This window comes from Miniopterus schreibersii (assembly GCF_964146895.1).
Source record: "Miniopterus schreibersii genome assembly, chromosome: 2".
NCBI lineage: Eukaryota > Metazoa > Chordata > Mammalia > Chiroptera > Miniopteridae > Miniopterus > Miniopterus schreibersii.
In genome coordinates, this window is record NC_138102.1 from 174759608 (window position 1) to 174786312 (window position 26705).

The 26705-nt window shown below is 49.0% G+C and overlaps 1 protein-coding gene across 1 annotated transcript in view; it reads left to right on the forward strand.

The window, feature by feature from the left end:
* STAB2 (stabilin 2) overlaps positions 1-26705 on the forward strand; it is a 116164-nt gene that overhangs the window by 86359 nt on the left and 3100 nt on the right. The window contains exons 49-68 of the mRNA XM_081127683.1: positions 59-199; positions 1170-1229; positions 2576-2752; positions 4266-4355; positions 6422-6568; positions 8078-8134; positions 9161-9287; positions 10600-10749; positions 11046-11150; positions 13159-13266; positions 15161-15354; positions 16439-16580; positions 18247-18380; positions 19979-20144; positions 20263-20369; positions 22230-22349; positions 23249-23389; positions 24800-24907; positions 25806-25934; positions 26421-26537. Of these exons, the coding sequence (XP_080983809.1) occupies positions 59-199; positions 1170-1229; positions 2576-2752; positions 4266-4355; positions 6422-6568; positions 8078-8134; positions 9161-9287; positions 10600-10749; positions 11046-11150; positions 13159-13266; positions 15161-15354; positions 16439-16580; positions 18247-18380; positions 19979-20144; positions 20263-20369; positions 22230-22349; positions 23249-23389; positions 24800-24907; positions 25806-25934; positions 26421-26537 (2520 nt within the window). The remainder of the gene's footprint in view (positions 1-58; positions 200-1169; positions 1230-2575; positions 2753-4265; positions 4356-6421; positions 6569-8077; positions 8135-9160; positions 9288-10599; positions 10750-11045; positions 11151-13158; positions 13267-15160; positions 15355-16438; positions 16581-18246; positions 18381-19978; positions 20145-20262; positions 20370-22229; positions 22350-23248; positions 23390-24799; positions 24908-25805; positions 25935-26420; positions 26538-26705) is intronic.

The following is a 26705-nucleotide window of genomic DNA, read 5'->3' on the forward strand; positions in this document are numbered from 1 at the left end:
GGTAATTTTGTGTCTATTTCTATTTGTGCTCATTTTTTTTCTCTTTGGTTGATTTCAGGACACAGTGTATATAAATAATAAAGCTAGGATCATATCCAGTGACATCATCAGTACCAATGGAGTCATCCACATCATTGACAAATTGCTGTCTCCGCAGAACTTGCTTGTCACCCCTAGAGATGCCTCTGGGAGGATTCTGGTGGGTGAACTCACTCATGGTCATGCTCTCAGCACAAAGTGACTCGTAGTGCTAATAATTTATTATCTCCATTCTGACTGTGAGGCATCGTTTCGGGACATTTTAATTTTGCTGCCTCGATCTCAAGCAACTATGAAAAGCCTAGTAAATATTATTCTTTAGTAAGAAGCAAATAAGTAAATCTGTTTTAAGTAGATAAATGGATTTTATCAATTTTCTTTAGTGTCCACAAGGGCAAGTGGTGTTGAATAGATTTGGAAGATGGAAAAATTACATAGATGGATGATAGGTAGGTAGGTAGGTAGCTATCACTAAAACTAGACCTGGAGTAAAACTCCTTCTCAATTGACAGCAAAGACCATTTTAACTTTTATTGTTATTTATTCATATTGGCCAGAATTCTTCATTGTAGACAACAGAATCCACTATACCGAACTTAAACAAAAAGGAATTTCTTAAGACATTGACATCCCCAAATCTCTGGAAAGCCTGGGAGCCTAATTCAGACGCTGCCCAGCTGGGCACAAAGCAGCCCAGGACACCTGCAGAGGGAAGGCCCCTGATTCCTCCTGTAACAGCTCTCCCAGTGCCACCTGTCCCCAGCCTCAGCACCGAGGACACAGGATCTGGACACCAGATGCCCTCGCCATGTGTTTGTCAGAAGATCTGATCTCCCTGCCAGCAGCCACTGCCACCTCCGGTTGTTTCTTTCCACCAATAAGCCTTGCATGAGCGCTGCCCCCTGGAGGACCCTATGGCACCTGGGGCTCTAGCTGCAAGGCAGTCTGGGAAATAATGCAGAAAGTCAAGGGTAGGCCGAGCCAGGGGGCGTGCCCATGAGCCCCCCACGGTACCGACCCAGGGTACCTGCTGTGTTATCGAACCCCCATCACATCAGCTGAGGTTTTGTTCAAGCTCTTTGTGAACTGCACGGGGCAAGGTAACATTCCCCTTCTTACTATCTTTGCAGCAAAACCTCACGACTCTGGCAATGAATCACGGCTACACCAAATTTAGCAACTTAATACAGGTAAAAACCTCGGAGGAAAGTTACCTCTGGGGCTAACCCAACTAAAGAGGTTTGGGTTTGGGAGGGGTTTTGGTTTGGGTGTGTTTTTTTTGCTGTTGGTTTAGTTTCTTGTCGTTCTGTTTGTCTGGGGCACTAGCCAGCTGTTCTGGGCCTGTGTGGAGGAGTCCTTACTTTCTAGATAACAAAGTTATTCTCTGCCGGTCCATCCCCAAAATGCTGTATGGCTTGTTCGGCTCTAGAGTGTACATAAGCCGAGTGAGAGATTGAAGGGTTTGAGCAAGGGAAAGGAGTGAGGGTGTACCAGCCCCTGAGCCGGGAGCTTCCCATCTGGGACTACCGCCTGCCTCATAGCAACAGGGAAGCCGAGGTGGAGAGTCAGGAATCTGTGCCCTGAGACAGGTAGAAATTGCATTTCAAACTATATCCTCCTGACTTCAGAGACTGTTCCCACAAATTGAGTAGGAAAAGTTCTTGTTCAAACAAATATTGCAGAGGAGCCTGGGGAAGAGTCAGAGTTCTCAAGGCCCCTCTCCTGCTCCTGCTCCTGCTCCAAGAAGTCCCAGGAGGGCCCTAAGAACTCTAGCTTCCCACCCCCACCCCCCATAGTATAGTCTGCAAACCTCTCTGTTGCCCACTGATTTTCAAAACAGTCTGGGGTCAGACTCTGGGCAGCTTTGAAGAAGTGGAGATTTCAAGGTGTCCAAAGTGAGACTCTCCAGGGATGTTACGGACAAGTCATCTTTGCCCACCCACCCACTCCCCAAACCTTATGGTCCCCCCCACACCTGGGCATCAGGTCTGGTTGAACACAGGCCTTTATGGCAAGTTAGGAAACCTTTCTGGGCTCAATGAAAGGGAATAGTAAAGCCTACTGCACAGGGCTGTTGGAACAATTACAAGAAAAAAATGTACGCGATGCGCCCAGGTTATAGAAGGCTATCAAATGGTCCCTCCCGTTCATCTGACAATTTCTTCTCTGGATCTATGTGATCTAGAAATCTTATAAATACACGGAAGTATCTCAGTATTGGGTAGGTTTCACTTTTTTTAATGAAATGTGAGAAAAGTGCTAAATGGGTCTTCCAGAAATTAAAATATGTGGGCAGGAGTAGGGGAAAAAATAATAATAATAGGATACTTGCTTAAGTTTATTTTCCTATTAACAAAAGCCCCCTTTTGCTTTCACTTCCCCTTTTGCTTTCTAAGAAAATGAGGGTCCAAACAGCTGGAGAGCAATGGGCCTCTAGTTTCTGCCTGCGTCCCTGGGTGGGCAGGGAGGGGACCCCAGCCACCTTTCGTCCTCACTGCTGGGTTTCGCCGAGCATGGCACCGGCCCTGTGTTTCAGGGTGCTGGGCTGCTGAGCCTCATCACTGACCCCCTGCACACCCCGGTCACCCTCTTCTGGCCCACTGACCAAGCCCTCCAGGCCCTGCCCCAGGAAAAACAGGATTTCCTGTTCAACCAAGTCAACCAGGACAAGCTGAAGGAGCATCTCAAGTTCCACGTGATCCGAGACGCCAAGGTATTTTGTTTTCACGCAGACACGAGTGCAGGGAAGCCCCAGGGTGACGCAGTCCATCCAGGGATTGTGAGCAGCCCCTGCCCTCTGTGTCCTCTGACCAGCCGTCACTAATGGACCCCTGTGGTATACCACCCCTCGTCCTGTTTCTGCAACCGGCCTTGTACTTTCTAACTCTCACCAATACCCACCAGCAGCTTTCCTGTCTTGTACGTCGATCAGATCAGCTTTTCCGCCTCGGTCATTCACTTGGCGAGAGGGCTGCTGACGGCAGTCCCAAAGTTTCTCCAGACCGACTCCTCTCCCAATTCCAAAGTTTCTAGGCAAAGGACTGATTCATTCCGCTGAGGTCAGTTGTTCATTCCTGAACCCATCTGCTGTGCTCAGGAAGACGAGATCTTGTAGGAACATGGCAGATCCTGCTAAAACCCTCAACCAGGACCATGTTTCTCTCCAGAAGTGAATCTGTCCAATCCAAAAACGCCCAATGTCCGAACTTTGGTTAATTCATAGGATCTGCATTAGTTTCCTGGGGCTGCCATAACAAATTACCCACAAACTGGGTGGCTTGAAACAGCAGAAATATATTGTCTCAGAATTCGGGAGGCTGGAAGCCCGAGATCAAGGTGCTGACAAGGTTGCTCCCCCTCAAGGCCCTGAGGGAGAAGCTGTTCCCTGCCTCTCTCCTGGCTTCTGGTGGTTGGCGGCAATCCTTAGCATTCCTTGGCTTGTAGGCGCACCCCACCCATCTCGGCCTCTGTTGTGACAAAGCTCTCTTCTCCCTGAGGGTTTCTGCATCTTCACATGGTTCCTGCATCTCCTCTCTTCTTCTGGAAAGTACACCACTCATAGTGGATTAGAAACCCACCCTACTTCAGTGTGACTTCATCTTAGCTAACTGCATCTGCAACGATCTTCTTTCTTTTTCTTTTTAAATATATTTTTATTGACTTCACAGAGAGGAAGGGAGATGGGGAGGGAGAGAGATAGAAACATCAATGATGAGAGAGTCATTGATCGGCTGCCTCCTGCACGCCCCCGACTGGGGATCGAGCCCACAACCCGGGCATGTGCCCTGACCGGGAATCGAACCCCGATCGCCTGGATCCTGGGTCGATGCTCAACTGCTGAGCCACGCCAGGCAGGCACGATCTTATTTCTAAGTAAAGTCACGTTCTAAAGTAATGAGGGTCAGAACTCTGACTTTGGGGGGGACATAATTCAGCCTGTAACAGCACCCTGTGCCATTTCCCTGACCCACTCCCCCACAGACGGGAGCCGGAAGGGTGACTGAACCCAGTCCAGCTGGCGGAGACTTTCCCCACAGAAGGAATTTCCAGGCTCCTAGAGGGCCTGTAATTATTATTCCTTTGGTTAGACCTACTGTCATTCTAAAGCTGGAATTATTAGAACTCTTGGAAAAACCTGTGTCTGAATTTGGTTTGTTGGCAAAGCTCCTTCGGCCCCTTCCTCGGCCCAAATTTGGGGCATTAATGTGGCATCCTGGCTTCTATAGGTTTCAGCGGTGGATCTCCCCAGATCTGCTGCCTGGAAGACCCTGCAAGGCTCAGAGCTGAGTGTGCGGTGCGGAGCTGACAATAACATTGTGAGTATCGTCACACGGGTGGGGGCTGGGAACCCATCATCGGCATTCCCCCCTAACTGTTGCCCTTTTGAGGGGATGTCCATTTTTCCCATGTTGACAGCAAGCTCTTTTCCCTCACTCCCTTGAGAGGTATTTCCCCTGGGAGTAAATAAGTGAACATGAAAAACCTGATAAATCCTGGCCCACCTGGTAGTAGGTGACAAGGAGCCCCCTTCCTCTTACGTGTGTGGAGAGCAGCTTTTAGGTGGGCTGGTTAGTTAGTTAGTTAGTTAGTTAGTTAGTTAGTTAGTTAGTTAGTTAATCGGTGGAGCATTTACTTTCCAGTGTGAGACACTTCCTGAAACAGGAAAGTACACTGTCATTCCTTCCCCTTCCTTCCTAGCCCCACTGTGCCCTGTCTCCAGCCCTCTCTTGGTGGTCAGAACCAGCTCTAGGCTGTTGCTTCTTAAATGAGCCAACAGAGAAAGTTTGCAATTTTCACCTTCCCTGGTTAGTTCCTGAACAATTTTACCTTCCTCTAACCCCATATGATGAGTGGATCTGATAGGGTAATAGTAGCTACATCCTATATCCTGCACATAAAGGAAAACCCAAAATGACAGCGACTTAAATACAAAGGGTTTACCCCTCCTATAAAAGAAATCAGGAGGTGGCTCATCCAGAGCTGGTATGGTGGCTCGATGGGGGAGCTCCTTCTGTCTTTCTGCTCTTTAGCACGTCTCCAGCCTCAAAGTCGCCTCAAGGTCCAGCATGGGTGCTGGAGCTCCCGCCACCACTTCCACCTTCCAGGCAGTAGGGAGGAGAAATGGCAAAAGGGATGCAGCTCCCAGATGAGTTGATTCCCTTCAAAGAGCCTTCTGAGAAGTGCCACACAACTTTCCGTAAAGTGATGACCGGCCAGAATCCCTTTGGTGTTTGGGTTGGAATTGCATTGAATTTATAACTGAATATAAGGAATGTTAGCACCTTTACAATCCAATTTCCAGAAAGTTACCCCAATGTACTTACACTCGAGACCAGCTGTAGTATCTCCATAGATCAAACTGGCGGCGTATCAAAGAAACATAATAAGGATGCCCACTGCTCATTCTGTGCCAGACAGCTCTCAGGGCATTTGGTAATGCGTTATTTAGTTTGACCTCCATAGCACCCTATGCAATGGAATCATTAATCCTACTTACTGGGTGAGGAAAATTAAACCCGAAGTCCGCGGAAGTAGAAGTGGGGGGATTTAACCAGTTTTCCAGTGTTCTTTCCCTGAATCACATCGTGTCCATCGCATCACAGATGCAGAGATTTATCTTTTTTTCTTTTCATAGAACTTTCTAAAAATGTTTTGCTTCCCGGTGGAGGGGGGAGAGAGGAAATGTACCCATCAACTTTGCTAGGTGGACCTTAGTGCAGAAAAGGGCTAGGACTGTCACAGCATAAGATGAAATCGTGTATTTAAAGCACAATTTAGACAATGCCTAATACATGTGAAAAAAGAAGTGACTGTTAACATTGTAAAGGTAAAGTCCATCACTTGCGGATCCTGGAAAGAAGGTTGCGTCAGGCACTTTGCTGGGTGCTGGGACTAAATAAGGAGCCTCGGTTACTGCACATGAAGTGGCCGTGTCAACCAAGTTTATCCTGAACTGCAGCCAGGCCACCCCGGCTCCATCCTGTTACCCCCGCTGCCACTGTTTCTACTTTGGCAGAGACGGTGTTGCAGAGCGGCAAACGGTGTGGGCTACGAGGCTGGCTGCCCAGTATGAATGCTCATGCTACCACTTACTGGCTGAGTGACCTTGGGCAAGTCGTTTAACCTCTCACTGCCTCAGTTTCCTCACCTGTAAATGGGAATACTAGCAACAGTAGCTACATCCTATCGTTGTGCGGAATAAAAGAATTTGCATAGGTAAAGCACATAAGACAGCACTTGGCACATAATGCATGCTGAGTGTTTGAGATGCATAAATATCTATGTCAGTTCTGAGTCTGGCAACATTATATGGCCTAGAAAGAAAAGAAGCCTCAGAAGGATTGTTGATCTCTCTCTCTCTCTCTCTCTCTCTCTCTCTCAGGGTGAACTCTTCCTTAACGACCAAACGTGCAGAATTATACAACGGGAGCTCTTATTTGACCTGGGTGTGGCCTATGGCATTGACTGTCTACTGATTGACCCCACCCTAGGAGGCCGCTGTGACACTTTTACATCATTCAATGTCTCGGTCAGTCCTAAAAACACTACTCCTATTGTGGTAAAAGAGCCTTGAGCCAAGGAATAGCCCTTGTGGTCCAGCATGGGCTCTGCTGTGAAACTCCCGAGGGCTGGTCCTCCGTGAGCCTGGGACCCAAGAGATCAGAGGCCAAATGACAGTGTTCTTCAGGTTCACAATCAATAAGCATGTACCTAGCCCTGCACAGGCCTTGCAAACTTTCATTTATCCACCCACCCACCCGTCCATTGATTCCCTCATGCCATTAAGGAAATGGTTGTTGGGTACCATGTGCCCCACCAGTCATTTTCACACCCACCCATCCATCCAGTTGTTCACTCATTCATTCAACAAGCATTTTTGAGCTTCTGTTTTATCAAACCATATGAACTTGCCATATTTAACAGGCTATGACTACAAACATGGCCATTTCTCATGGTTAGACCTAGTATTTTATGCCACCCCCACCTCCATTCATTGGATCAGTCATTAACTGCATTGGTTAAACTTCTACCCTAGGCCCCGCACTGTATGAGGTATTTTCATATTTCACATTTATCCTTCCACCCAGTACTATTCACTGCATGAATATCCTTACAATAATCCAATAACAGGAGTAGTTATCATCAGCTCTATTATATAGATTTGGAAACTGAGTCTCAAAGAGTTCGTGAAGTGACTTACATGGCAAAGTCCGTCACCAGTTGATTTTCGTATCTGGCAGCTTGTAGGCATGCAATAGACATCCCAGATTATTAGGAGATAGGCAGCCAACCTGGAAGATGAAAACCCGGTTATCCTTCCTGCTGACTTCCGAAGTATATTCACACACACACATTTCTTCAGTTTGTGATTTTCCCTCACCAATCCCCTGAAGATCAAGTAGTGTCAAGCGTTATTAGCCCTATTCTAGAGATCAGAAAACTAAGGATCAAAGCCTGTGATTGGCCAAATGTATCCCAGCTGATTTATGATGGTGCCGACACCTGCATCCACGTTTCCCACCGGTTTACTGTACGCCTCGTGACCACGTTGCCCTGGCCCACCTCTGCGCAACAGGGAACTTTTCATCTCCAAGAACTAAACCCAGGAGCTGGAGTCCAAGACAGACCCTCAGAATTCTCCAGGGCAAAGTTGCCATGTGTTTGCTTTGATGTTTTGGGGTTTTTTGATATATCTTTATTGATTTCAGAGAGAGGACGGGAGAGGGAGAGAGAGAGAGAGAAACATCAATGATAAGAGTCATCACTGATCGGCTGCCTCTTGCACCCCCTGACTGGGGACTGAGCCCGCAACCTGGGCCTGTGCCCTGCCCGGGAATCAAACCGCGATCTCCTGGATCCTAGGTCGACGCTCAACCGCTGAGCCACGCCCGGCCGGGCTGCTTTAATATTCTTGATCCTGGCCAGGGTCTTGATCAAGATGAAGTTCTTAGTCAGCTCATCAAGACATTCACCAGGGGCATGTCCTTGTGTTTCTCAATATTCTTGATTTTTAAGTGTTTCTTTTCTTGACTACTAGGGGGATTGTGGGAGCTGCACCTATCCTCCCAGCTGCCCGAGGTGGACAAAACCAAAGGTAATTATGAATGCAGTGGTGACGTTTAGAGAGCAATAGGTGTGTTTCGTCATCGGTCCCCCATCTCCTGGTAGGCATAGGTGTGTGTGTGAGTGTGTGTGCATTGGTGGGTGTGTTGCATCACTGTAATTTACGCCATTCTTTCAACAACCAGCCCTTGGGGTGGGAGATGAACATTCTTAACCCAGGGAACCTGTCAACCCACTGCCCGTCTTCCAGGAATTGTCTAGAAAAGTCATGGGAGTGTAGACCTGGGAGGGCCTTCAAAGAAAATTATAATGATAAAAATAACAGCTGGATTTTATTGGCTGCTGTTCATGTCCCTGGAGCTGTGCTGGGCTCTTAGATATTATCCCTACTTATTATAACATTCATAAGAAGCTATTATTATCTCCACTTATGAAAAATATGAATGTCAGAGAGGATCAGCAATCAGCCAAGGTCACACAGCTAGTAAGGAGCAAAGAGAGGAGTGGAGCCCAGAAAGCAATGTAAAAGTAATTTTTGACTCTGTAAAATGGAGCTGATAACTATTCAGTGTGTGGCTATTAGGAAAAATAAGTTTTAAACCATGGGTACAGAGCCTACCACCTAGTAAGTGTTCACTAAATAATGGTTTTATTACTTATTCCAAAGCCAAGTCCTTTCTATTCTACTAGGAAAACCTCTAACAAAAACACCCCCGCAAAACAAAATGTAACTCATACCCTCCCTTCCAATGATTTGGGGGCCTCGATGTGATAGAAAGTCCCCTCCCATGATAGAAAGCTACCTCTCCCCTACTCTCTCACCAAGGAACCACACCCTTTGGAAACACTCTAAGGGTCTTATGACTGGAGAGGCGTTTTTCTAGCTCTGTGCCCTCCCCCATTCATTTGCTGTCTACACAGGAGAAGAATTCCCTTGTTAAAGGCCAGTGAGTCCCATCTCTGACTTGCAGTACTCAGGCCCCCACTGGGAGCAGGCTAGAGCCCCAAGCCCAAGTTCAGGCCGCAGACGTCGGGGATCTTCACTCTCTCCCTTTAGGGCGTGAAGCAGAAGTGTCAGTACAGCCTGTCCTTCAAGAGGAACCTGGAAGGCTGCCGGCAGCAATGCGCCCTGGTGATTCAGCTGCCCCAGTGCTGCAAGGGCTACTTCGGGAAAGACTGTCAGGGTGAGGGCGCCTCTCACGGCCTCGAGATTCCGAAGGCACTGTACAGTCACTATGCACCGTGGACTTGAAAGTACTGAAGTTATGAAGTGTGTGTTGGGGGGGGGGTGCATTCTCCTAATGACGCCACTAAGAAAAGATCCAAACGCAATCGGTCTGAAGAGTTGTGCGGCTTTCCTTTGACTTTTTTCTTTTGTCATGTTTTGTCTCCGACTGAGCGGAGAGTCTAGTGCGTGGCTTGCGATTGCGTTTCATGCCTTTTTGCTTACCATATATAGTATAAGACATTTCCCGTGGAGCTAGAAACACGGTTCACTTTTTCCTCTAGTCTGTGATACTGACAAGCGCGTGCATTTAAATGCAGCTAATCGAGTTCTGCCCTGGCGGGGTGCTGGACTAACAGGATATGTTTGGGCCACTGTTTACCAAAAAAAAAATCCGCTATTGGATATATAACATCGCCCTCCCTTCCTTCACCAGGAAAGGGCTCCTTGTCAAAGGGCATTTAGGCCCATCCTGAAACCCCTGTGTCTAGATACAACTTCTAGGCAATAATACAGCAACAACAGCAGCGTAGCAAATGCCACGGCAATTCCATCTGCCATGCTGGGTGCTACTTCCCATATATACAATTATATTTAAACCTCGAAACGACCCCTAAGAAGCAGATTACGTTGTTATCCCCGTTTTACAGGTGAGAAAATAGAGACACAGAGAAGGTAAGAAGCAAGCCCAAGGTCCCAGAGTGTGTTTCTAGAAGCCATGATTTTAACTACCAGGCATACTCCTTTCATCCTGGTTCAGAGGAGAAAATTCTGGGCTGGGAGTCCACACGATCACCCAGCCTCCACTCTCCATCACTGAAGTGAGGACCATTCACAGAAATCACTGCCACCCCTTAGACTCGGCTCAGTGCTTTGTATTTTTAAAATGTTCTCAGTTATAGAACCTCATTGGATCCTCATGTCACAGTGTTGTGTAGGGCGTTATATCACCACCACCATCATCCAGAGCTAAGAGGACTGAAGCTCAGAGCAAGTTCATTATTCAGCCCAGATCTACTCACGCCAGGTCTCCTGACCCCCAAATACAGTGCACAGTTCAATGTATCACCCTCCCAAGGTAGAACCCCAGCAGGTACATTTACCTTCATGTCCCATAGACCCTAAACTTTGAGACACTGTGTGGGTATGTCCCCAGAGCCGCAATCCCTCTGGGATAATGGAGGTCAGGACCCACAGCTGAGGACAGGTTAGCAGCACATTTTGCAAATGCTGGGGAAACCATTGAGTCCCTGCTTTTTCATCTCTTCCAGCCTGCCCCGGAGGACCGGATACCCCGTGTAATAACCGGGGTGTCTGCCTGGATCAGTACTGGGCCACGGGAGAGTGCAAATGCAACAAGGGGTTCAGCGGGACGGCGTGTGAGCTCTGCTCGCCAGGGCGATTCGGGCCTGACTGTCAGCGTACGTGGCACCCTCGCCCCTGGGTTCAGCGTGTTGTTCGGCCATGTGCTCCTGTCCTCATCTGTGAAAAGCATCCTTCCTTCCCTCCCTCCCCCCCAGCACCCCCCATCTGCCTGCCCTTACATGCCTTTCCCTCCGATGTGTTCCCAGTTTCCATCCACTGAAAGAGCTTCATCTCATCCATCCGCCCGGGTGCTTCCCACGGTGACAACAGCCAACAGGTGGCGAGTGTGCCGGTTGATTGGATTTCAATCCCCGGTCACTAATTACTGATCACACTCCAATTTGCTTTACAGCCTGTGGCTGCTCGGACCACGGCCAGTGTGATGAGGGGATCAAGGGCTCCGGGCAGTGCCTGTGTGAAGCAGGGTGGACCGGCCGCTTCTGTGACATGCAGGCAGGTCCGTCAAGGGGGTGGGCAGCCGCCGGCAACACCAAGCTCCAGGGGACCCTGCCCAGAGCGTCCGAGAGAGGCTGGGTCTGAACAACACCTGAAAAAAAAAAAAAAAGCAGCACAGCAGGTGTTCCCTTTGCCACGTGGATATGTGGCCCCAGGCCCCAGAAGGTGTGGTGACTTAAAGGAAAAGTAGATGAAAATATTTCATTCAAACCCATGAAACCAGCACGCAGTCCTGTGCAGTCACAAAAGGACCCTCGTCAGGCAAAGAAGACAGGGTCGGGCCGGAATGGGCCCTCGGGATCGTGGTCCAGGGCCCAGAGGCTGTGATTTCAGAGAAAGTACAGCCTAGAGTCCTGGATCCGCCCCGGGATTCTGCTGCTTACTAGACAAGTGGCCTTAGACAACCCACCTGCTCTGAGCCTTGCTGCACTCGACCTTGCCCTGGCCGGTGTTGCTCAGTGGTTAGGGCATCGGCTCCCACACCACAGGCTCTCGGGTTGACTCCCTGTCAAGGGCACATACCTGAGTTGCAGGTTCGATGCCCAGCCCCGGTCAGGGTGGGTGTGGGAGGCAACCAATCAATGTATCTCCCTCCCACTGACATTTCTCTCTCTCCCCACTTCCCTCCCCTCCACTCTCTCTAAAAATCAATGAAAAAAGTATCCTCAAGTGAGGTTAACCAAAAACAAGAAGCGTGTGTTACACATTTTACATGGGGAGACTGTTGTGAGGGTCAGAGACGGTGGTTTGGAGGTGCCCCATATACGTGAGCACTTGACAGTAGCTGCCATTCTCATGTCATCATCATGTCATCATCATCATGTCATCATCATCATGTCATCATCATCATTATTCTCATGTCATCATCATTGTCATCATTCTCATGTCATCATCATTCTCATGTCATCATGTCATCATCATGTCATTGTCATCATCATCATCATCGTCGTCATCACCATCCTTACAGAGCAGGCAGTTTTCCGAGGCCTCCCTCATGCCCGAAGCCCTATTGCTGGCAGAAGGTCTGAGACGGAAAGGTTGGCTTATCTGGTGGATCACTGTCGTCCCATCCCCCCGGGTCCGAAAGGCAGACTCGGCTCTGCTGGGCTTTGGCAATCTGAAGCCCCAGAGTCCCAGCAGCACCCTTCCCTTCGGCTCCTCCTCCTGCTCCTGCTCCTGCTCCTGCCCTGCTCCTGCTCCTGCTCCTGCTCCTGCCCTGCTCCCGCTCCTGCTCTGCTCCTGCTCCTGCTCCTGCCCTGCTCCCGCTCCTGCTCCTGCTCCTGCTCCTGCCCTGCTCCCGCTCCTGCTCTGCTCCTGCCCTGCTCCCTCTCCTGCCCTGCTCCTGCTCCTGCTCCTACTCCTGCTCTGCTCCTGCTCCTGCTCCTGCCCTGCTCCTGCCCTGCTCCTGCTCCTACTCCTGCTCCTGCCCTGCCCTGCTCCTGCTCCTACTCCTGCTCTGCTCCTGCTCCTGCTCCTTCCCTGCTCCTGCTCCTGCTCCTGCCCTTCTCCTGCCCCTGCCCCTGCCCCTGTTCCCGCTCCTGCTCCTGCTCCTGCCCTGCTCCCCCGACCCGTGGCTGCCGCGTGGCTTCCTGGGCCTGTCGGTGCTGCAGCCCCGTCCAGTCACCGCAGGTCCTTCAGAGGCCCTGGGCTTTCTCCAACGTAACCCTCTCCATGGGGAACCCTGTGCCCTTAGGACCGAGAGCTGATCTGCCAAATTCATCTTTGCTGGCAAATTTTGAAGTATAAAGTTTTAATTTGTTGCCCCCAAAGGTAACATATTTGCATTTTAATTGGATGACCATTGCAGAGATAATGTCTTAATATAAAGGAGTAACTCCAGAATCTCCGGGCTCGGAGGGACCTTAGCAAAGCACCCCATCCCGCGGGTATGAGGGGACCCTTTTGGAACACGATGGCAGGCCAGAGAGGGAGTCCTGGGGAGACGCCTTAGGTGGGCCTCAACCCCTCTCACCGTGACACCGCATGAACGGTGACCTTTCTCTCTGCAGCTTTGCCCCCAGTGTGCACACCTCCTTGTTCTGCTCACGCCACCTGTACGGGGAACAACACCTGTGAGTGTAACCTGAACTATGAAGGCGACGGAATAACGTGCACAGGTGGGTGCCGCTGGTGCTTGTGCGAAACGATAGTGTGGCCCAGAGGCGGAGCGGGACGCAGTCAGGGCGCCGGGCTCCATGCCGCCCTCTGCCTCCTGCCTGAGCCACCTGGCAGTGCCCACCCTCTCTGTGACCCGGGCTCCTTAACAGGTTGGCTTACGCCTGATCGGCCTGCCTCTCGGGTCGTGGTTTGAAATTGCTTTGCAGACTGTGTTGCACTTTATTTTATAGTGTTTCTCTAACTCTATGAGTACTCCGGTCTCACTTCAAAAAATTCAGAAGATACACTACATTATAAAAAACAAACAAAAAATCAGTTAAACCTACACATAGCCTCACCATTCAGTGAGAACCACTGTGAATGTTGCAATGTCTGTCTTTAGTAGTTAGGATATGGGATCAGCCACATAGAGACCCAAAGGAACAGTGGCCCAGATGGCCACCACCATAAACACATCCCAAGCGGCAGGACAGAGAGAGAGAGAGGAAGGAGATTTATGGGCACACCTAGTAGCTGCTTAAATCCTATCTGCTCTTATCCCATTGCTTGGACCCTTATTATCTGTCAGACCTGGCAGCAAGGGAGCCTGGGGAATGTAGTCTTTCACTGAGTAACCATGAGCCCAGATAAAAGTCTATTACTATAAAATTAAAACAAAAAAAAAGAAGTACTTTGTAAGTACCAAAATGGAAAGATCCCCAGGGCATATTGTTAAATTAAAAAAGCAGAGTTCAGGGGGAAAAAAAAAAATCTATTACTATAGATAAAGGAGACAATAGGTACTAGGGGAAAGCTACCAGTCTCGGCCACAAGTACTTTCTTTTTCCTGAATAATTATTCACAGAGATGTAGACTTTTTTTACAAAAATGAGATCTTGCTATACCTGCTGTTTGTAATCTGCCACAAGGCAGCCCAGAAGTCAGCATTCAACAATGACAGCAAAGCCCAAGTCTGTCTTTCTACCCCGCTATCCTTAGGGTGAGAGGCCTTTTGTGCTAATGTCCATTCTCGCAGGGTCTCAGGTGGCCGCAACAACTCGAAGCAAAAAGGCAGACAAGAGAAATCAGATGGCTTTCCAGCTACTCCTGAAGCCAGAGCTCATCTATTACTGGGTTGAAATTCTGGGGATTATGAAAACAAAGGTGCTAAGAGGCAGCGCAGCACAGTGGGGACAGCAGGGGCTTCAGAGTCGAACCAACCTGGGTTTAAATCCCAGCCCCTCCACGTTCTAGCTGTTCGCCTTCATCAGATCAGTGAAGCTCTCTGAGTTTCAGTTTGCTCATCTGTAGGATGGGGTCCTGTCTATTTCACAGGTGCTCCATAGTGTGCTAACTCTACACACACATATACATTCATATTGTCCTGACAGTATGACCCAAACTCAGCCTGGCTGGCATGGCTCAGTGGTTGAGCATCGACCTACGATCCAGGAAATCCCGGTTTGATTCCTGGTCAGGGCACACGCCCAGGTTGCAGGCTCGATCCCCAGCAGGGGCATGCAGGAGGCAGCCGATCAATGACTCTCTCATCATTTATGTTTCTATCTCTCTCTCTCCCCTCCTCCCTTCCTCTCTCTGAAATCAATAAAAATATTTTTTTAAAAAAAATTCATCCAGAAAAGTGCTACCCACGCAGAGGCAAGAAGTATGTGGCAAAGGGGCAGAGGTGAACAGATGTCATCAGGCCTGGTTTATGACGGGGTTAGCCACAGGATATTAGTGTTTGCAAAGGCTAGCACAGAGGCCCCAGGGCATGGCGAGAGAAGGCACCAACCAACATGTTGGGACCCATTTATTCCCCCTGGTGCCAATGGTCCTGGGGTGACCCATAGCCCAATCTGAAGCCCCAGTTACACAGAGGGTTCATGAGCCCTCTCTCTCCTACCCTTGCAGTGGTGGATTTCTGCAAACAGAACAATGGGGGCTGTGCAAAGGTTGCCAAGTGCTCCCAGAAGGACACCAAGGTCTCCTGCAGCTGCCCAACAGGCTACAAGGGCGACGGCCACAGCTGCTCCGAGATAGACCTCTGTGCCAATGGCCTCAATGGTGGGTGTCATGAGCATGCCACCTGCAAGATGACCGGCCCGGTGAGTCTGTCTTCCCTAGGGAAATGTGAGATCAGCTTCTGGTGCTCCACTCTGCTCCCACTCGGCCTCTCCCTAAGCTTCCTTCCCACCTCCATTTCTTGTGAAGTCAGAGAGCTAAGGGCAAGCTGGCACCCTAACCAGAAAAGGACATCAGTGGGAAAACTGGCGAAATCCACACAGAGTCATTGTTTAGTTCATAGTGATGGGCCAGCACTGATTATTTAGCTTCGACAAGTGTATTATGGTGATGCTAGATGTTAACATGAGGGGAAGCTGGGTAGAGAGTAGATGGGAGGAACTCTCTCTGCTATCTTTGCAACTTTTCTATAAATCTAATTCAAACTAAAAAGTTTATTAAAATAAAAAGAGTTGGTAAGAGGTGGCAGGTAAAGTGCAGGCTTGGGCACTCCCTCAAGTCCTTTTAGACAGAATCAGCGTCTTGGAGCCCTGTTTATCTGGTGGAAAGAGAAGGTGATAGGAGATAATATCCATTGTGGTTATAAATATGAACTTAGAGTCAGACAGCCTTTGAGTCTTAGCTCCTAGACCTACACGCTGTTGGCCTGGGGCCGGCTACTTAATCTCTCTGAGCCTCAGTTTCCTCATTTTCAAAGTGGGCCTAATAATAATGCAGATCTCAGAGTATTGTTGTGGGGATCAGATGAGATCACGGATTCAACAAATGGTCACCAAGCACCTACTATGTGCTGTTGCTGGTTTCAGGGATCGCAATAAAAAGCTTGTACACAAACAGAGAGAGGAGCAATGCTCAGTGCAGAAAGGAATGCACATGGTACTTTCTGAGAGCACCGAGAGACAGGAGGAATATACACCAGCCAATGCGATAGAGGGGTTGGGAGAGCTACCCATTTAGGGGGGTCAGGGAGGCTCCCTCTGAGCAGTGCCATCTGAGCTGAGATTTGTCCAAGGACCCTGGACAAACACATGACATTCTCGCTGAACAGGAGAGGCACATATCCTCGGTCCTTCAGAACATCTCCTATGCTGGATGGTGGCCTGCAGAGCACTTTGGGGTCCTGTTCCCTGACAAGGGGCTTTTTCACCCTTTCCATTCTCCCCACAGGGCAAGCGCAAGTGTGAATGTAAGAGTCATTACATAGGAGACGGGGTGAACTGTGAGCCAGAGCAGCTGCCCATCGACCGCTGCCTGCAGGACAACGGGCAGTGCCACCCCGATGCCAACTGCGCCGACCTCCACTTCCAGGGTCAGTGTGGTGAGGGGCTGCGGCCCAATGCACCTGGTCTTCAGGCTTGGGGTGGGGTCTGTGCAAGAGGGAAAAAAACATTTTTAACTTTAAAAAAGTAAAAATTTTAATTTCATTAAATTTTACAACTTAATTAAAAAATAATATATTGGGGGCCAAATAGCCCATGCATAGCTGGGGACCCACTGTCCAGGAGACAGCAGCTTCTGAGTGGAGGGGCAAGTAAACTCAGAATTGGACCCTGAGCCCTGAGAACCAGAAGGGAGCTCAAGGTCCTCTATCATGAATTTTCCAGATACTTGCTTTCCTCAAGTTGCTTAGTGAACCCTGCAGCCCTTAATTGGATCTGAATCTAAGGAGCATAGTTGAGGGTTTAAATAACAAAAAGGAAGCGGCTGCCTCGTGCGCAAGCAGTTTCTTAGCGGTTCTTTGGATAGTAGCACATTGATTGGCATGGGCCCCGCCTGCTTCCAAGGACCATGTGAAGGGCTTGTAATAAACCCACAGGTGTAATAAAACTAAGAGGTACGGCTGATAGTGCATCTTGAAAGCTGGCGGAGGAAAGCCATAAAGGACCCAGAGACTAGATCTGAGCCAGGGCAAGGAAGGGCTCGAGTGTTCCAGAAAGCGACTCAGACCACTGCACATTATGGCCAATGGGACCTCTCTGCGTTGGGTTTGCTTTAGTGAGGCAGTTTTTACGCATCTCAATAATAACTGTTGACTTAATACCTGTTATGTGCTGTCTTAGTCCATTTGAGCTGCTACAACAAAGTACCATAGACTGGGGAGCTTATTAACAACAGAAATTGATTTCTCACAGTCTGGAGGCTGGGAGTCCAAGATCAGGTCCCAGAATGGCAGGTTCTGGTAAGGGCCCTCTTCCAGGTTGCAGCCTGCCAACTTCTCTCCGTGTCCTCACATGGCAGAAAGGACAGCGGAGCTCTCTGGGGTCCTTTGTATAGAGGCTCTGCCCATTCATGAGGGCTCCACCCCATGGCCTAATTACCTCCCTAAGTCCCACCTTCTAATTACCATCACATGAGGGTTAGGACTTCAACATATGAATTTGAGGGGGACACAAACATTCAGTCCATAACATATATTGAGTCCCAAGACACCTCAGATTTCTTTGGGGGATGATGGAGGGTGCCTGTAAGCAGGGAAATACATAAGATGACATTGTCTACTTACAAGGAGATTCACAATATAGTTGAAAACAATCTTTAAATTCATAAGACCAGGAAAAGAAACTACTAAGACAGAAGACAGGAATTTATCTCATGCTGACAGTACAACTGAAATGAGAGAGGAGAACAGAGAAAAACTGAGAGCAGGGACTCGAACAGATCTGTCCACCCATGTTCACAGCAGCACTAATCACAACAGCCGGAAGGTGGACAACCCAAGTGTTGATCAACGAATGAACGGATAAACAAAATGCACTGGGATATTATTTAGCCTTAAAAAGGAATGAAATTCTGGCACATGCTACAACCTGAATGAACCTTGAAAACATTGTGCTACATGAAATAAGCCAGACACAAAAGGACAGATGCATGATTCCCCATACAGAGACTCGGTAGCTGGCCTCCCGCTTTGAAAGCTCATCAAAGTCCTTTGCAGGAAGCACTGACCTGGCTGGTTCCTCTCCTTCCCTGTCTAGACACCACTGTTGGAGTTTTCCATCTACGCTCCCCACTGGGCCAGTATAAGCTGACTTTCGACAAAGCCAAAGAGGCCTGTGCCAACGAAGCTGCAACCATAGCAACCTACAACCAGCTTTCCTACGCTCAGAAGGTGGGTCCCAGTTAGTGGGCACCGAGCAGACGGGGTGAGCTGGGAAGGAGCCACAGGCTCTGCTTAACATGGGGACACTTAGGCTGTTGCCTCCTTGGAAGGGAGTGCAGAAAGCTCCTGGAGCTGCGATAACAATTTGTCACAGCCATCAGGTGTCTACTCTGTGTCAGGCACTATGAGGGATGGTTTGTTGACATTACTGCCCACCCTTATGACATCTCTGGAAGTGCAGATAGGGCAACGGAGGCTCTGAAAGGTTAAGCAATGTGTCCAATCTAGCCAAGAAGTGGCAGATCCAGTATTCAAATGTAGCCCTGACCTCAAAAGTCTGTTCTCGACCATGACATTCAACTGCACGTCAGAGGCGCAGACTGGAAGTGGACACCCCACAGCTGGGGACCAGAAAGAGAACAATGACCCAAAGCCTGGGATCTCCCTGAACCCACAGAGCAGTTGAGCTTCTCTGGAATAGCTGGATTTCTCTGTGTCTGGAAGGACTGAGAAGCGGTTAAATGGGGGTGACCGTAGCTCTCAGCTATAGCCAGGTAAGAAGTGGAGCTCTGGCCAGAACTACTCTCTTGGCCTCAAAAACCAGAAGCCCTTGGAGCTACCTAATGACTGCTCAGTGGGGCGAAGAGGTGATTGCCACACAGTATAATTCTAAGACTCTTCCTCCAACCTCCATCTCTACCAAATCTCTCTGCCTTTCTTCAGACGTGACATTTCTTTATCAAGGAACAAAGCTTTTGATGCCAGCACCCAGCATCTTGAAGGGTCTGAATTTCTGCTCTCCTGCTTGCTGGTTATGTGGCCTTGAAAGCTCTGTCATCCTTGGCATGTTTGTGTAAGGACTGAAGGTCATATGGCACAGTGACTGGTGTACAGCAGGGATTCCATTTTTAAGATTAAGAGCTCTGGAGTAGATTGCCTGGGTTTGAATCCCAGCTCTGCTACTTGCTGGCTGTATGACTTTGAGCAAGTTACTTAACTCCTCTGTGCCTCCTTTTTCTCAATTATATGATGGGGAATTTTTTAAAGTTCCGATCTCAAAGGGTTGATGTGAGAGATGCTAACACATGAAAAGCCCTTGCAATAGAACCTGGCCCAGAATAGGCTCTCAATGTGTTATGGTGATGATGGTGATGATGGTGGTGATGGTGATGATGAAGGTGAAGATGATGATGTCAATGATAGTGATAGTGATGGTGAGCGTGGTAAGGATGGTGATGGTGGTGGCGATGATGATGGTGATGATGGGGGTGATAACCAATTAGAGTTCTGCCAATCCACAAACAGAATGTTCACCCAGGGGTAAATGGCGGAGAGCAAATCCTTTCTCAAGAGCCGAGAAAAAAGAAATGAGTGTGAAGGACTTGGGCACCTCCAACAAAGAGAGGGCACCACTTTCATCTATCCAATGGCTCAATCAACGAAAACTGAATGAGCACTTACTACGTTAAAGGCAGTGGGGTACAAATGAGCCCTGACCCCTGACTCCATGGAGTTTACAGTCTGATGGGGGATCAGACATTAACCAAAGGGCTCCACAACAACTACAAAGTTGCAGATGACCCGTGGCCACGTCTGTGTCCCTACAGGCCAAGTACCACCTCTGCTCAGCAGGCTGGCTCGAGAGCGGGTGGGTTGCCTACCCCACGGCCTATGCCTCCAAGAACTGCGGCTCCGGTGTTGTTGGGATAGTGGACTATGGACCGAGAAGCAACAAGAGTGAAACGTGGGATGTCTTCTGCTACCGGATGAAAGGTAATTATCCCAGCTGCACTTCAGATTCCGGGCCATACAGCCTGGCCAGCCAATCTCCAAGGCTGAGGCTGGCAGCCGAGGCCCACTGGATGGGACCCCATGTGCTCCTGCCTTCCAGATGTGAACTGCACCTGCAAGGTGGGCTACGTGGGAGACGGCTTCTCATGCAGTGGGAATCTACTGCAGGTCCTGATGTCCTTCCCCTCGCTCACAAACTTCCTGAAGGTACGTACCATGTCTGCTCGTTTTCACCCCAGGGAAGGAGGGCTTGCCTCAAAGCAGGAATTAGAGAGATGAGTCCTTGAAAGAAGGCAAAGGCTCACAGTCCTGGTTAAGATCATGGGCACTGGACCACGTTGCCTAAATTTGAAGCTTGGGTTTGCCACTTGCTCCATCACCTTAAAGTTACTTTCTTCACTGGGCCTCAGTTTTCTCATCTGTAAAATGGAGATAATTATAGCACCAACCTCATAGGGCAATTGTGATAATTAAATGAGTTAATATTTGTAAAGCACTTAGACCTCAGCCAGCACATGGAAAGTGCCATGTTGGTGTTGGCTAGTATTGCTATCTCTGTTTGCATCTAGAGCATCTTGAGCGCCTGATCTTCAGGAATGAGATGCTCTTTTGTCTTCATGGACAGGGTAGGACACAGTGAGCTAAGCCTACCTGGTGATTATCCAGTGAGCCAAATTATCAACATGGTGTCAACTTGCATTTTGCACTGCACTTAAAGTCACTTCAACAGTCTACAAGTATGTCCAATAAAGAGAAAGACCCCATTGGAGAAGGATTTGAGGTTGACCAATCAAAGGTCAACCAGTCAAAGATCTAATAAAAATAATAATAATAGCAAGAAAACTAATATTTCCTGAGCATTTACTTTGCACTTTTTACTCAATCCACAGAAGGTAAGCTCTGTAGGAGGAAAGGTTTTCTCTGCCTGGTGACGTGCATCGAGTAGGTGCTCAGTAAATCCTTGTTAGAAGGAATAAATCTTCAAGCAACTTTATGAGGGCACTTCTGCTATTATTCCCATTTTGTAGATAAAGAAACTAAGGCTTAGCAAGATCATAGACACAGCCAAGGAAAGTAGACTAGGCATAAATATAGGGCTTACAGGATCAGGGCAGAAGCTAGACCACGGGCCCTAAAATGGTAAATCTTTGTCAATAGATCAAAGGTATCCATCTAACTGGTCTAAAAATCAGGTTTATCAGAAATACTTTACAGATCACCCAAACCAACATTTCTGCTATCCAGGAGCTTGGCTCGTGACAGCATTTCAGAGAAAAGACAATGGCATTAATAGTCCCATCTGCACGATAGCCACGTTGAACTGGGTAGTGTGATTTCTCATCATTTGTTCAGTGAGTATTTATTGAGCACTTATTTTGTGCTTGAGCTACATTAGTGAACAAAATACGCAAACAAAGTAAACAAACAGAATAAACAAGTAGATATCATTGAGCACTAGAAGTGATATGGGGGAAAGTAGAGCAGGGGGGTGGGGTGGGGTGGGGACCTCAGGGTTTCCACTTTGCATAGAGAGATGAGGGAAGGCCTTAGTGAGAAGGTGATATTCGAGACATGGCGATTTGGGGGGAGAACGTTCCAGGAGGAAGGAAGAGCCAGGCACAGGATGAAAGCAGGAGTATGCCAGGCAAGTTGGAGTAGCAGCAGGGAAGCCAGCGTGGCTGGAGCCGAGTAAACGAGAGGACAGCTGGGCGTGGGGTCTGAGGAGCTACAGTGTCCAGGTTTGGGTCTCATGGGTCACTACAAGGACTTTGACTTTTCCTGTGAGTGAAGTAAACATCAATGCAGGGTTTTGACAACAGGAGACTTTAGATTTGACGTAACGTTTCCAAGGACCGTGCAGGCTGCCACCTTGAGAATGGACCATGATGTGGCTGTGACTTAGGACCATTAGATTCAATGAAGAAAAGCAAAGTGCTCCTGAAACTCTGCCCAGGTGCAGGCAGAAGAAACAGCAGACGAGTGGCAGCCTGAGTGGGGCTCACACCAGCACTGTCCCCAGACAGGCCAGGCGATCCTCCCATCTGATCACCTCCTTCCCCTCCACAGGGAGTGCTGGCCTACTCCAACAGCTCAGCCAGAGGCCGGGCGTTCCTGAGCCGCCTGACTGACCTGTCCATCCGGGGCACCCTCTTTGTGCCACAGGACAGCGGGCTGGGGGACAATGAGGTGAGTCGGGTCCCTGGGGTCTGTGCTGTAGATTAATTCTTCCGGATGGTATCAGTTATCCATTGGCACGACAATGCCATGTCACAGATCACCCCAGAGCTCAGTAGCCACACAGTCACTTAGCTCTCACACCTGCAGGTCAGCTGGCAGTTCTGTTCTTGGCCAGGCCTGCTCGTGTGTCTGCGATGGGCTGGCTGGCAGCCGGTCTGGGCTGGCCGGGCTGGGGCTCTGCGCTTCAGGGCTCTCGTCCTCCAGCTGGCTAGCTCGGGCATGTTCTCATGGCGATGGCAGGACACGGTGAGAGCAAGCCCGGTCCTGCTAGCACTTTTCAACCTGTCTGCTCACATTTGCTAAGACACCACTGGTCCAGTTAAGTCACACAGCTGAGCCCAGAGTCAGAGTGGGAGATCCTCAGAGTTACATGGTGAACAGCAAGGATACAGGGAGGGGTGAAGAACCAGGGCCATTGATGCAACCAATCTACTACACCAAACTTCACGCCACGGCACACAGGGGGGTTGGCAGTGTTCATTGGCCCTCCCACAGCTGGTTGTCCTGCAGCTCCGACAGTCCCAGGCCCTTCCCACCCCCCATAGCTGAGTGGAGCAACACCTCTGCCCACTTGCTACCCACTCAAGACCCACTATTCCCAGGGCAATGTTGAGAAGCTCTGTTCAGATCATAAGGATGACTCTCAATGCCACATCCTAGCTAGAGGGGAACCTCTGGCAGAGCCCAGAAAACCAAAAGCCTGAGAAAACGTGACCTTTCCTGATCACACATGAGGCAGAAAAGCCAAGGCTATGAAAAGTGACATTTTTCCTGTGTGATCATCATTAAAAAGAAAAAATATTGCTTGGCCCTTAAAGACCTTTCTTGGGTTTCTCCTTTCCTCTCAGACGCTCTCAGGGCGGGACATCGAGCACCACTTTGCCAACGTCAGCATCCTTTTTTACAATGACCTTATCAATGGTACTATCCTGAGAACTAGGCTGGGAAGCCAGCTGCTCATCACTTCCAGTGAGGACCAGCACCAACCGGTATGAAAAGTCTTCTGGGCTTATTAGAAGAACTGGAGATAATACATGAAAAACTCCTAGCACACAGTAGGTGTTTAATAGATGGCAACTATTCTAATGTGAAATTATACCCTAAACCTGCAGTGAGGGGATGGTATTAGCTGAACAACATAGCACACCACACTGACTGGTTGGCCCCTACCCCTTGGGAGATAAGCCATTGGTGACCACCAGCCTCAGAAGCTGGTAATGAGGGACTATCAATGAATCCACTTTAAAGCTGTCTGATTCACCACCTTTGTTTCTGTCAGACTGTCAGCCTATCCTAGGCGTTAGCCTGTGAGCCTTGAAGTCAAATGACCCTACTATGAAAATTACTGCTGCCACTTGCTAGCTGTAGGAACTTAGGCAAGTCATCCAACTTCTCTGTGTCCCAATCTCCTCATACGACAAATGGGGATGATGGGATGTGTTGGTGATGGTGGTGACAGTGATATTATTTTGTCAGTGGTGATCATGGTGATAGTACTGACGTTGATGGTGATAGTGGTGGTGATAGTGATGGTGATGGTGATGAGATGATGATGGTGGTGGTGATGATATTAATGGTGATGGTGATGGTGATGGTTATGTTGATGATGATGTTGGTGATGGTCCTGATATTATAAGTGGTGTTGGTTTTGGTGGTGATGGTAATGATGACCATGACAACCATGATGTCAAATCATAGGCTTTTGTGGGGATCCAGTGATTCAAGGCTTGTGATATGTGAAAATAGTGCCTGACATGTAGCAAATGTTAAGTAAGTATGATTTTTAAATTTTACCTAAAAAAAGATTTCTGTTACTGAAGATCAGTTGTTTAGACGAGTGCTTCTCACATTTTAACAAGCATTTAAACTACCTGCAGGTTTGTTAAAACGCAGGTTGTAATTCAGCGGGTAGAGTGTGGGCCTCAGGTTCTGCATTTCCCGTGAACTCTCTGGTGATTACCCACCCAAGCCTGTGGACCACACTTTGATCAGCAAGAGATTAGATCACTTAAAAATTTCTTTTCCACAGTGTGGTGTGGTGTTCAGAGCAATGGATCTGGAGCCCAGAGGCATGGGATTGCTACTTACTCCCTGGGTGATCTTGGACAAACCATTTTCCTCCTGAACCCTCACCTACCAGACAAGCGGGCTGGACAGATGACCCCTTAGGTTCTCTGCAGCTCTTAGATAAAGCTGTTTGCACAAGGTCAACTAATGTGTTCTGGGCTAGCCAGGTGGTGAGCAGAGTCCTATGCTGCCTACTGGTAATGACAGGCTTGAAACCCAGGCTCCAAGATCTCAGGCAAAATGAAAAACTTCCCGTCATGGAAGGGCTACCACGTGGGGAGGAAGAGTCAGGTGACAACCAATCTTCATCAGCCTTCTTCTCATTTCCCTAGGAGACCAGGTTTGTCGATGGAAGAGCCATTCTGCAGTGGGACATCTTTGCCTCCAATGGGATCATTCATGTCATTTCCAGGCCTTTAAAAGCACCTCCTGCCCCAGTGGTGAGTATCCAGGGTTCCTGGAGAAAGGCCAGGAGGAGCCCAATGTCCAGGCTCCAAGAGGCAAACCACTGCTGGAAGCCTGCACATCCCCCTCCCTGGAGCCTGGAGGAGCCTTCCCCAATCATGGCAGCTGGCCTCGGGATGCCTGGCCCTGGTTCATCCCACCCCCGCTCCTGTGCATTGGAGCACAACACCTGTCACCATTATTTATTGAATGAAAAGGACAGGATAATGCAGAAACCACAGAAAGGAGGCTGAGAAATCCTGAGCCCCTCCATTTCATAGCTGTGTGACCTTGGACAAGTCCTAGAACATCTCTGAGCCCCATTTTTCTTACCTGCAAAATGAGGGTCATAACAACTTCCTCCTTGGGTTCTTGCGAGAACTATGAGTTAATATAAAATAATTAGGACAGTCCCTGGTGCACAGTACATGCTATGTAAGAGTTGGATGGTTGTTGTTAGTATCCTAACTTTGTTCAAAAGTATAAGGGAGGGTGAACACAGCTGGATGCTGGGAAGTTCCATAGCACAGTAGTTAAGCACATAAGCTCCAAAGCCAAGCTGGCTTCAAAGCCCAGCTCTACCACTCACTGGCTGTGTGACATTAGGCGAGTGCTTAACCTCTCTGTGCCTCGGTTCCATGTAAAAATGAAAACAAGAATGACTGTCCCTATTTCTCTGGGCTACTACACATTTAAATGGATAATTTCATATAAGGGACTTAGAACAGACTCTGGTGGTAGTAAAGGCAGACACATGTTAACTATTTTATCATTAATTCTATCCCAAATTGCTCCAAGGTTCCCAGCCAGCAGGACCGGGGTGGGCTCCAGAAAGCACACCTCTTTTGGAAAGTCACCAGATTTCATACCGACCCCTCCCCTTTCTGTGTGCAGACTTCAGGCCACACTGGCTTGGGAACAGGGATAGTCTTTGCTGTCATCCTGGTCATCGGAGCCATCGCGTTGGTTGCATATACTTACTTCCGACTACACAGGAGAACAGCTGGCTTCCAGCATTTCGAGGTGAGAGTGAGGAAAATGGGAACATGTGACGGGGGCCTCTCTGCGGTCCAGCCCCTGGCTCTGGGCTGCTTCAGCTGCCTGGCGGCTTCAAGAGCTCCCCCAGCAGTTGGGGGCTTGGCTGTACAAATCCTTTTAAATTAAGTTCAAGGGCAGGCAAAGCCACTCCAGGGTGCTGGAAGTCAGAACAGTGGCTGCGTTAGGTGGGATTGGTACTGGGGGCGAGAGGCCTAGGAGCACTTTCTGTGGGGATGGAGGTGCCCTATATCCTGATCTCGGAGGTGGCCCCACCTAGGTGGACATACTAAGAAGTCACTGAGCTGAACACTTCAAATTGGTGCATGTTACTCTATGTAAATCTGATGTCTATCACTGTTAAAAAGGTCCCAGGTGAGGTGGGGGGGGCTTGCTTTACCTGCCCGCTGGGGGGAGATGTTCCTGCCCTGGGACATCCTGGCCCTCAGCCCCGGTCCTGGTCCTTCCGAGCAGTCAGAAGAGGATATTGACGTCACAGCTCTTGGCAAGCAACCCCCTGAGAACATCTCGAACCCCTTGTACGAGAGAGCAACCCCGGCTCCCCCAGAACCTTCCTACGACCTCTTCACAGTGAGTTTGCATTATTTATCCAGGCTCCACTGGGGTGCAGGGGAACGATGTCTTTCAGCAAATCTCAGGGGACAGCTTCACACCAAGACAAGCTCGCTTCTAGAACACGGTGGGGCAGCAAGCCTAAGAGCTGGTGTCTCGAGCAGGGGGAGGCCCTGTGGTTGTTCA